The sequence below is a fragment of the Manis javanica genome, chromosome 1 (assembly GCF_040802235.1).
Source record: "Manis javanica isolate MJ-LG chromosome 1, MJ_LKY, whole genome shotgun sequence".
Taxonomy (NCBI): Eukaryota; Metazoa; Chordata; class Mammalia; order Pholidota; family Manidae; genus Manis; species Manis javanica.
The window spans coordinates 181,243,528-181,254,803 of NC_133156.1; the positions used below are offsets into that span (position 1 = coordinate 181,243,528).

Below are 11,276 nucleotides of genomic sequence, written 5' to 3' on the forward strand. Positions count from 1 at the left end.
CCAGGATTCTCCCTCTTACATACCTTCACCATGTTGTGACCATAGTGGCAGAGTGGTACTGGGCAGCCAGGTGGGGTGTGAGTAGATAGGACTCTTTATCTCCCTCTCCCTCATCTCTAGGTGGTTGTGTGGGGCTGAGAACCCACCTGTGGATGAGGAATTATTGTAGGGCAAAAATAGGGTCAGGAGAGTGTCTGGAAGCTAGATTCTCGAGAGAAACCCAGGGGTTTGGTACTCAGCTGTGTCCTACCTCTGAGGCTGGGCTCAGTCTTGTAGCCTGTCTTTGGAAGCCACCTTTGCTGCAGGCTGAAGTGGACTCCTTCCCACTGACTGTCCCCAGTGTTTGTGGACAAGCTGGTTTTGCCTCTGCCCAGCTCCTGCTGGGCCCTGGGTTCCTGGAAGAGTCCCAGCAAGCTCCAGACTTCTCAGCCTCGCCAAAGGGCACATGCCCCAACCTGTATTCCTTGTGGGCTTCCTGGTGAAGCCTGGCTTCTTCCACCTCAGGGCTCACCCCCGGTATTTTCCCACGGGAAGAGCAGCATGAGCACAGGAATTCCCTGCGATGTTTCCACTGGACCGGGGTCAAGGGATGAAGGTCTTTGGGCGCCCAGATCAGGGGCTGGGAGACGGCGTGGAGAGCAGGCTGCCAAGGTCTGGGTCTGATGGGTGGGCTCAGTTGCGAGGTGGCTGCAGACCACTGTCAGGCTGTTGAACATGGGTGCAGAGCCCCACTTTTCTCCTGTGCTGGCTTTCTGGCCTTCTGTTTGTATCCCACAGTTGTCCTGGGGAAGCCCAGAGCTCTAGTTTCAGAGTCTGCCCTTGTCCACACCCCCTGGCGTCAGGTGCGCCATAGAAGAGGTGCAAGCACAGGGGCCGCTGGCGCCTGGAGGGACAGGAGGCATCCACTGTGTTCTCACCCAGAGTGTTCTCCAGCATCTGTGGGAGAGTGGGGTGTCTGCGTGGATGGGTTTCCTGGGGGAGCCGGGGACCTGTCGGGGGGACCCAGGAGGCCCCTGGTGACATCCAGAGTTCCGGCTGCTGCCTCTGCTCCCATATTCCAGCCTTTGCCTCCCCAGCAGGGGCTGCTTTCAAGGCTGGCCCACAGCTGCCCTTGGTCAGGGCCACCGTGGTGGCTACTGGGCTGTGGGGACTCCTGACAGTCGACGTCCAGCAGTGTCTTTCTGTCTATCTTGGCTGGTTTTAGTACCCCTCCAAGAAATGAGGGGGCGTCTCTTTAATTGACACCTTGTACCTGATGACAACCCCACCGTTAACTCCTGTTTCTGCAAGGGATCACAGAACCCAGTCTGTTTCAGGAGTCAGAATGCCAGGCACCCTGGTGGGTCCTGTTAGTGCTGGCTTGGTCCAGCCAGACACCTAGGCCTGGCCTTTCTCTGGTCTTTCTATCCCCTCCAGGCCAGCTGCTATTTTCAGTCCCGTCTCTCAGTCTGTAAGGGCACGTGAGGCCCTTCTGAGTGGTACTTCAGGTATAAGTCTGGCATCGAGTAGAAACCTCAGTGTGGAGAAGTGGGAAGCACACTTAGTTTAGGTCGGGATCCTGCCTGTAAAATGGGATCATTGCTCTCTTGGGCTGGTGTGGGGTTAAATGAGCTCTGTCCGGCATCCTCCTCCTTGGGTAGGGCCTAATGATGTTACGTGCTTCTCTCTGCCTCCTGGCGCACATGCCCGAACTCAGCCTGGAGGTGTGTGGCACCTGTCCCAAGGCACGGGGTGGGAGGGTATGGTATTCAGCAGGGGCGTTTCCAGTCTCCGCGTTAACCAGGAGGCTCATGGTTTTGTCTCCCTCCACAGCCTGGACGTGTCTCCTCAGGTAGAACCTGGCCCAGCTGCTCTTCCTCACCACCTCCCTTGCCCCCCCTGTGCTCCAGCCCCCCCTACTCCTGCTCCCAGCGCTGCTCCCATGCTAAGCACTAACCTTTTTGCAGCCGCCTCCCCTGCTGCAGCCACGGCCGCCGCCCCTGAAGCCACCCCGTCTGGATTCTTGGGTCTCACCAACCCGTTCCTCACCTCCTTGCAGAGCAACCCTTTCTTCGAGGAACTCTTAGCAGACATAGCACTAAACTCTCCTTCACCTGCTCCCTCTCTCCCCAGTGCCTCGAGGGCCAGCCCCACCCCCCTGGCCTCCCCTGGGAAAGCCCTGCCTGAGTGGGACGACGCCTTCAACATCTTTACAGCCAGCAGGCTGCATCCAGAGGCCAGGAGCGAGATCTTGGCCCCTGCAGGAGTGGGGCTGGAGGCGACTGGGCTGCAAGACCCAGGCCCTGGAGCCATGACAGTGAAGGCAGCTGAGCCCCAGGGGGGGCCTGGGGGAGGAGGAAGAGGTGTGAGCAGCATGTGGCTGGAGCTCAGGGTTCCTTTGGACTCAGGACTGGACTACCAGAGCACGAGTGCGGCCGATGCGGGGTCCCTCAATTCAGTAGGGGCCGACCTGCCCTCCACACCAACCCAGCTGTACCCGAGAGCCTCAGATTCTGAGGTGGACAGAGAGCCACCGGCCCCAGGAGAGGAAGCAGGGCAGAGTCCAGTGGACAGTGCGACATCTCTGTTTAGCTCTCCAGAAGTGATCAGTGTGCGCGAGAGGTTGCCTGGCCCAGAGGACGCCCCTGAAGGCCAGGACCAGGGGGTCTCCCAAGGCGAAAGCCAGCTTTTGCATGAGCTCAATACAGTTGGCGATGCCTGGCCTTGGGATGTGGTCACCATTTCTCCTGCAGCTGAGATGTCCTCACCAGTCCGTCCGGGAGAGTCTGATGAACCGCCTCCTCCCCAGGTGCAGCCAGGGTCATCAGAACCTGTGAGCCCCAAGGGCAGTGAGGGGCTCCCCCACCTGGAGCTGGAACCAGGGCCCAAACCCAAGCTGCTGTTGGACAAGGGACTGCAGCCCAGCAGCCCACCTCCTAAGCCACCGCGCCTCTTCACACCTTCAGATTCCAAGGAGGAGGAGGAGGAGGAAAAGGCCGAAGGGCTGAGTGGCAGGGGGGCAGAGACAGGAGGAGAAGACACCTTCCCAAGTGTGCTGGCTGCTGGTCCCCAGGAGACCAAGGAGGAGGGCCGGAAGCCGGGGCGGCAGTCTGATAGCTGTCCTTTCGGAGCCGCGCTGAGTGGGCCAGGCCTGGAAGACCTAGTGGAGGATGCCAGCCCTCCTGCGTCTGGGTCCTACCTGTCCATGCCCACCAGCTTCCCTGAGGGGCCTGCCCCCGGACCCTGTCACTCAGAGAGCTTGGCTCTTCAGAGTCAGCAGACCCGGGGGACTCCAGAGAAGGGAGAAGGTCCTGAGACTCTGGAGGCCCAGAGCCAGGGGCCAGCAGGACAGGGGCTTGAGCTCCTGTCAGGCAGCTCCCAGCAGGCTGATGTGTGGGCCTCGGAGGGGGATGCCTCCTACCCCTTCTTGTTTCAGGGGAGCCAAGATCCCCCCAGCCTCCCGTCCACATCCCCACCAGGGTCCAGGGAATCTTCCATCTACTCTGGTCCAGAAGAACTACCCACCCCCCCAGAGCCTGCCTTCCCACCACCCCCTCTCCCGTCCTGGGCCAGCCACCACCACGGGGCACCCAGTCCACAGTGCTCTCCCCTGCCTGGAGCCCAGCCCCTGACCTCTTTCTCCCCACCTCCTGGGGAGCCAGCCACCCCCACTGGGAGCTCCCCTGCCCCACCTGGGGAGGATCGCGCTGCAGCCACCCCAGCCTCCCCGCTTGTGCTTCTGCCCTTGGAGACACGACCAGCTGAGGAGCCACAGCCCAGCGCCAGGTGAGCAACCACCTCAAGAAGAGGAGGAAGGGTAAAGGGGGGCAGGGCAGCCCAGGGGCTGAGGTATTCACAGTCCAGCCTCAGCCTCTCTGGGGGCGGATGAGGGGCTCCTTCACGCTGCGGCAGGATGGAGCGGGCTTTGAAGACATGAGCATTCTGTGAGACTTTTCTGAAGCCACCTCTTTCTTGGGACCTTGGACAAGTAGAATATCCCTACAAGCCAGGGTTTTGGGGGATAACACTGATGAGGTGCAGGGAGTGAGGAATGGGGTGGAGAGAGGTGATGTCGGCTGGCAAGGTAAGGGGAATGGGCACTCGGACACTCAGCTGCCAGGGGCTGGGTGCCATTGGCAGTGATGCTTGTCAAATGGGGACCTTGTCGTCCATGGCAGGTCTCTGGGGGACAGGCTGTGGGCAGAGAGCCAGAGGAGGAACCAATACTATGGTAGGAGAGGAAAGCCAGAGCCACGATTTGAAGACAAAAAGAAAAATGAAAATGTTCCTCATGAATATGACCCTCAGAAGAAAGGGTCTGTAGCTCCACTCGTGGTGGAGCCTCATGGATTGGCGCTTGTGACCATCAGGGGCGGTCCTGATGTACTTAGTACTGTGCTGAGTGGACAGTGGACGCCTGTGTGGCCAGGATCACTGTGGCGGTGGTCTGTTATGGAAGAAGTATGAGGCCAGGTGGCTGGGGAGGGCTGACCAGGACTGAGGTCTCTGGGGGGTGATGGACTATGACTTAGCAGGGACTGTGAAGTCCAAAGGGATGCTAGTGTACTTGGAGGCCTGAGTGAAGAAGTGGCGTGGAAGGGGCTGATGCCTCTGATTGGCAGGGCAGAGTAAGGGCCTGGGGAGCAGGACCGGCTCCAGTGCTGGAGCCTTGAGTCAGTTGGCTCATGCATTCAGTCACCCAGATTCACTGAGCATCCACTGTGTGTCAGACACTGAACAGAGATGGAAGACACCCCCCAAGATATCCCCAAGGAGTTCCCAATCCAGTGAGGAAGATCCAAGTGAACCCCGGGCTGATGTATGGGAAGGGGGTGGGGATGTATGCGAAGCCCAGGCTGGTCCGGCTGCTCCTCCAGTGGTAGCCGTGAGCTGCTCCCAGAGGGGAGAGGAGGCGGTTACAGCTGCCCTGCTCTGCTGGCAGCGTGCTGAGCTGGCCCCACTGTATCTCAGCACCAGCTCTAGTTGCACCACTCTGGGGAAGTTTTATTCTCTTCACAGTTGGCCTCATGTCTGTACTTGACATGTTCCTTACATCTGAAGTGGGTGGGCCAGATAGAGTAATCCCCATTTCTCAGAGGAGGAAGTGGAGTCCACCAGAGCTGCAGAATCCAGGGCCCTCCGATGTATGGGAGCAATCAGACTGAGAACCCAGGACTCCCATCTCCTCAGGCAGGCTGTTTACATGCACACTGGTACTCCTCCCTCCACAGGCATAGCCCGTGGCATTAGAACTGCTCTTAACGTACCCCCATCCCGAATGCAGAATCCTAGGTGGAAAGGAAGGACTGACATGCATTCTTCTCCCTGCTGCCTGCCTCTGCCTGGGCTCTCTGCTGCTCTTCTTTGGTTATAAAACTGAACCCACGGCATTATCCTGAGTAGTAGAGCTGGGGCAGTGGAATTCAGGGCTTCCGGCTAAGCCATTTTGCTTCCTGCTTCTGAACGGTCCAAATCCTCTGTGAAGTAAGCATGAATTTTAAGAGGCCCCCTAAGGACAGGTTAGTTGATTTGGGGGCCTAATGCTTGCAGTTTGGATATGTATGTTATAGGTACTGCGTGCTGGGGGATCCCAGAGGAAGGTCACCTTAGCTTGAGAGAATCAGGAAAATTTCCCAGAGGAAGTGGCTTTGAAGCATGAGTTAGTAGGCCAGCGGGTGAAGGGCAGTGTTCCAGTCAGAGGAACAACTTTGTAAGAGCCTGGAGATGAGAGTGAGCAGTTTCCATTGGTTAGGGTGTATGGGGGAGTGGAGGGCCAGGGGGAAGGGCGGGGGCCAGATTGTGCTAGAGATTGTGTTTTCTTACCCAGTGAAGGCTGTTTAAGTGTTGGAGGGTTGAGAGTATTATCCCACGACAAAATGGAGGAGTGTTAGAGGTGGGCAGGACCCCACAGGACTCCACTGGAGCCGCTGTGGCCAGAGGGAAGGTTAGCTAGCATCTGCTTGGAGAAGGGGTTTGGTCACAGGAGAGAAGGTGAGACGGTAGCAGGGCTTGGTGTTTGCTAAGGTGGAAATTGAGTTGGGGATTTGGAGGGGTTCCCTGCTTTCTGACTGGGGTCGTGGGAGGCCGATGGTGCCACTCACACTGGGAGAATGCAGGAAAGAGCCAGCGTGGAGGGGAGTGCAACCTGTCAGAGGTGCCCCCAAGTGGAGCAAGGCAGCCTGCAGCTGTCTTCTGGGTCTAGAGTACTGGTGAGGTCCAGGCTGCAGGGAGCTGAGAAGCTGGAGGGGAGAGAGCCCATGGGCAAACTAGCAGTTCAGACTGAGAAGGGGCTGTCAGTCAGAGAACCAGACAGAGGTCTTGGGGGGAAATAGGGAGGAGAGCAGCCCAAAGAAAGAAGGAATCCCAGTGTCACCTCCACAGAGAGGTCAGCGTGTACAGAATGGGGTTGGTGGTCTCCACAGGAACAGGTGATGGGCTGGTGGGACCAATGTCCTGTTCTAATTGGGTTGAGAAGTCAACAGAAGGTGAGCCCTCTAGAGGCAGAATGTAGTCTGTCTGTCCTGGAGAGGCGGGGTGAGAAGGAAAATGTGGGGCATGACTGAGGGTGATAGCTGGGCAAGACAAGGCCAAGGGAGGGTCTTAGGCCTGTAAATGAGGATGGAGGCAAGCAAGCAGCAGGGAGGGGAGGGGTAACCAAGCATCCCAGTTTGCCCAAGTCTTTCCTGATGTTAGCACTGAAAGTCCTGCATCCTGAGAATCCCCAGTCCTGGGGAAATGGAGAACCTGGGAGGTTTGGTAACCCCTGTAGAGAATGATTACAGCATAGAAGAGGGTTTAGGGACAATGGACCAGGGGATGTGGCCCTGGCACAGACTGGGCATAAGTGCAGAGAAGTTTGTAGGACAGCCCTTTGCTGTCCCTGCAGAGGGGTGAGGTCATCTGAGGGAATAAAATGGGGGAGGGGGCAGGTGCTGGGGTAGGAGCAAGGAGGAGAGAAAGGCTGCTGAGGAATGCTGGGTGTAGCTGCCCTAGGGCCTTGGCTGTGTGGTGGCTTTCTGTCCAGCAGACCTCTTGGCCCCATAGAGAAGGTGGCCCCACCATTCCCTTGTGTCGCTCATCCTTCCCTATAATGCTTCTTCCATCTGTCTCTTCAGTCCCCACCCTGTGAAGCCCCTCAGTGCTGCTCCCGTGGAGAACAGCCCGGACAGGAAGCAGCCCCGCTCCAGTCTGAGCACAGCCCTGAGCAGCGGGCTGGAGAAGCTCAAGACGGTTACATCTGGCAGTGTTCAGCCTGTGGCTCTGGCTCCTCATGTTGGCCAGGCCGTGGACACCAAAAGACTGAAGGTGAGGCCCAGCAGGTGCCAGGGGGCATCTGACCAGATATGTGGTACTGTGTAGAGAGGTCAGGAGCAGGGTGCTGGGCAGGGCGGAGCAAGGAGCAAGGAGCAGGCCTGGCCCCGGATCCCAGAGCCCTTCAAGGCCATCTCTGGCATTGAACACAGGCAGCTCCAGGGGCAGTTGAAACCCGGCTGCTGGAGGGCAGTAATCCTGAGGCTGTCCTGCCCTGCTCACTGTCGTTCCATCTGGCTGCAGGACTCAGGTGTGCTGGACCAGTCAGCCAAGTACTACCACCTAACCCACGATGAACTCATCAGCCTGCTACTGCAGCGGGAGCGGGAGCTGAGCCAGCGGGAGGAACACGTGCAGGAGCTGGAGAGCTACATTGACCGGCTGCTGGTGCGGATCATGGAGACCTCACCCACACTGCTGCAAATCTCCCCTGGGCCCCCTAAGTAGCCCTCCTTATCCCCACCCCGAGAGGGTCGGTGTGGACCTGTGGCTCAAACAGACTTGAGCCCTCCATCCCTCCCATTGAGCTGTCTTGCCTGGGGTGGGGTGCAGTCTGTCCTCTGCCCTCACTCCTTGCTCTCCTTCCCTCCTGCCTCAACCAGGGCTGCTGGAAGGGGGGCCCTTTGGAGTCCCACTGGAGGCATCAGGTTTCGTATGCAACTTGTATGTCTTTGGGAGCCCTAGGTCCTTCCCACCTACCTATTTTCATGTCCCTTAGCTTTGGGGGCTCTGGGGAACTGGAACAAAGAGTTTAGCCTTCAAGTCAAAGCATAGGAGATATGCTGCACTTTTAGGTGGTATCTGGAACATACTTAATTACCCACAAGAATGATCAGCCGTTTCTTCCATGGCTACACTCTTGCCCTCTTCGTCTCCTTCCAGCCCTGGAGGGCCCCTAGTATTACTGGGGCTGAGGCAGGAACCATGCTGCCCATCTGTGCATTTTTGACAACCTGGGCACCTACCATTTAGCCTTGTGTATGTTCCCCTGAGAGCAAGGAGCCCAAATGGTCTAGTCTCCTCTTGGCCGTGTCCCAAGTCTGTCTGTCTCCACCTGTTTGTGGAACAAATGCGGTGTGGATGGGGGGAGTGGTGTGCACTTGCTAGGCCCCTCCCTGCCCTCTTCTGACCTTTCCATGACTGTCCTGTGTGAATGTGGGAGAGCTGGGATAGGTGGGGGAGAGTGCCTCCCCATGCACCCCAAGGGTATGGGCCCCTCCAGCCTCAGGGCTTTGTACTGCTTATGTTTGGGGATTAAGCCTCCATCTCTGTTCTCTTTGCTTGTCCAGATGCCAAAACTCCAAGCTGCTGGAGAGTTTGAATTTTTGGAAACCCATTAAAATGTGCCTTTTGTGGGTGGGGTCAAGAGCCTCTGGATATAGACCTCTCCCCTGTTCGGTGTCTGTCCCTTCCTCCCTGTTGGGCACAGGGGGCTGGATCTGTCAGGGCTCTGGAATGGAAAAGGAGGATGTGGGCAGCCTGCTGCGCCCTCTGCCCTTCCCCTAGAGTTAATTTCAGTTAAGGGTCTAGCCAAGCTCAACTGGCTCCTTAACCTCCCTGCCATCTTCTCTTCCCTCAACCCCAACTGAGGAGGATCCTAGGATTAAATAAAAACCACATTCTGGAAGTGGGAGGTCCCACTCCACCTGTACTTAGGAAAAAGGCTTTGTTGCCCTCCCATCCATCCACAAGCTTGTCCCTTCTGCCCCATGGCCTTGCTTGGCTTGGCTGTAGTGCACTTTGAACCAAAGTGTCTGTCCTTTGGCCCAGCCCCTGGTTTGCTTGCAGAAAACAAGGCAGCTTCCGCACAGCATCTGCAGGGAACCTTTGGTGGCTTGGGGCACCCTCCTTCTTTAGCAAAAGTTGTAGGGCTATAAGCTGCTGAAGGAGGATACTTTTGGCCCAATGAGGAGGTGAGAGCTCCTCTGAGATCACCTCTTCTCCATGAGAGGCCTGTGGGGTCATTCAGAAGGCCTCACAAGGCATCATGTCTGTGTGCTGTTACCTGCCAGGACGAAGCAGAGGAACCCCACATATGGGTCAAAGCCCCTGTAACGTTAACCTACCTTAAGGTCCATTAAAGCTGAGGAAAGTATCCATGGGGTTCTAGGACTTCGGGTATACTTTTTGGGGGTCATTGGGGATTGGATAGGTATCTCTTCTCAGGGAAGGGGGTCACTCTACTTGGTATTTCTCTGGGCTCTAAGCAGTCCCAGCCCTGACCCTATTCTTCCACTTATCATCCTTGGTGGCGGCCTCCAAAATGCTCAGAGCAGGGATGTCCTCAGAAGAGGTTTGAGTTGAAGCCCAAGGTTCTTGTTAGATGTTTCCTGCTCCTGGCCACACGTTTGGAGGAGACATAAGGTGGGGCGGGCAGGAAGCAGTCACAGTTCTGCTTTGCTGTTTGTCTTCCTAGTTGTAACTCCTGTTTATAAAAAGCTTGTTCTTCGTGTTTTGAACACTTCATAAAGAATAAAATGTTCACATACTGCAGGTGGCTCTGTTGTGTTGTTTTGATGAGCATATAAAGGAAGTGTCCTGGGGGAGAAGGCAGGTGATGGGCTCTTGGACAACACTGCCTCTGTGCTGATATCAGGGACAACAACACAGGCTGGACCCAGTCTTTCCTCATTCCCAGGATACCCGCATTTATTGAGTACTGTGGGAGAATACCGAGGGTCAAAGACTTGAATCCTGTTCTCAACCTACTTAGTCTAGTAGGGAAAGAAAGGGAAGATCAGGATACAGATGATTTTTCATAGCTAGCTAGAATCTCTAGATGTAAGAAAGATGTTTCTTGTGGCTCAACTATTGAACTGACTGTAAAGAAAGACATGGGCGGACTTGAGCCAATCCTATGTCTGGCCACCAGATTAAGGAGACCAAAGTGGGGTTCCGTAAGGTCAAAAGCAAGTATTTCTGCTGTCCTCTTGGGTGAAGTAGGCAGCTTCCCTTACCTCTAGTCTGGCTTGCTGACCAGGCAATTCAGCTGGGAATTTTCTACTCTGTTCTGCAGTTGAGTGTGTTTATTATCCCTGCTGGTGCCTTGCTTTACAATCTGCAGTACTCCCCTTCACCTAAGGCCCTTGTGTTTGATAAACTACTGAACCCGACTCCCCACTGCCTAGGAATTAGGCTGGGAAGGGATCTTGCCTGGTTGGCCGAAGGACATGGAGGCTGCTAAGGCCTTAAGTCCCTGTTAATTACACAGGCAACAAATAAAAGAGTCCCTGCTCTGAGTCCTCCCATGCCTGGCACTGAGGACTTAGCAGTGAATCAAAAAGTCACAACCTCCTGTACTGTGGACCTTACAGTAGGAAAGACAGATAATCAAGACCGTGGATAATTGCAAGGGCTGCAAAAGATAAGTGCTGGGCGCTACAAGAAGCATTAAGTGGATTTTGTGGAAGTAGGGCGATGGATTGGGAGGGGCACTGCTTAGGCTGAGGCCAGAAAGAGAGCCACTTTAAGGCGAAAGAAGCCTGGGTACAGAAAATGTTGAAGGGTTGGGGAGGGCCCAGCATGCTACAGGAATCGAGTGTCAGAGTGGCTGGAGAGCACAAGGGGAAGGGCAGAGGGGGGACAGAAGAAACTGCAAGATTCCTCAGCGCAGCTCCTTGCAGAATGCCTTTCGAGATTAACCCGCTCCGCCTGGAGTCCTATTCCATCTCGTCCCATCTGGTGGGACCCGCTTGAGTAGGGCTCTTCTGGGCTGCAGCTCCAGGAGCGACGCCCTCCACAGAAACTCAAACTTCTAGGGGCAGGTAACCAGAGAGGGGTCCACCCCGTGGCCCGTCGGGACCTGACAGTCGTACACGCACACTCTTCCCGGACTGCAGATCCCTGCAAAACGGGAGGCGGGAACCGAGACGCGGTCTGAGTCCGTGCAACTCTCCGCAGTCCAGGGTTGTCAAGCGCTGTAAGGAGAAAAACTACACTCCCCACAACCCCTTGCGCCTCCGGCTCGCTGCGGTTGCTTATGGCCA

General features: G+C 56.4%; 1 protein-coding gene across 5 annotated transcripts in view; it reads left to right on the top strand.

Annotated features, from left to right (window-relative positions):
- RAB11FIP5 (RAB11 family interacting protein 5) overlaps positions 1–9,781 on the top strand; it is a 36,420-nt gene extending 26,639 nt beyond the window's left edge. For 3 of the 5 annotated variants that reach the window (XM_073211517.1, XM_073211524.1, XM_073211528.1), the window contains 3 exons: positions 2,113–3,765; positions 7,095–7,284; positions 7,534–9,781. In XM_073211517.1, the coding sequence (XP_073067618.1) occupies positions 2,113–3,765; positions 7,095–7,284; positions 7,534–7,737 (2,047 nt within the window). In that variant the 3' untranslated portion in view covers positions 7,738–9,781. Of the gene's footprint in view, positions 1–1,812; positions 3,766–7,094; positions 7,285–7,533 lie in introns of all 5 variants that reach the window. The other 2 variants (XM_073211514.1, XM_073211529.1) reach the window with 2 other exon arrangements.
- Positions 9,782–11,276: the final 1,495 nt, after the last annotated feature.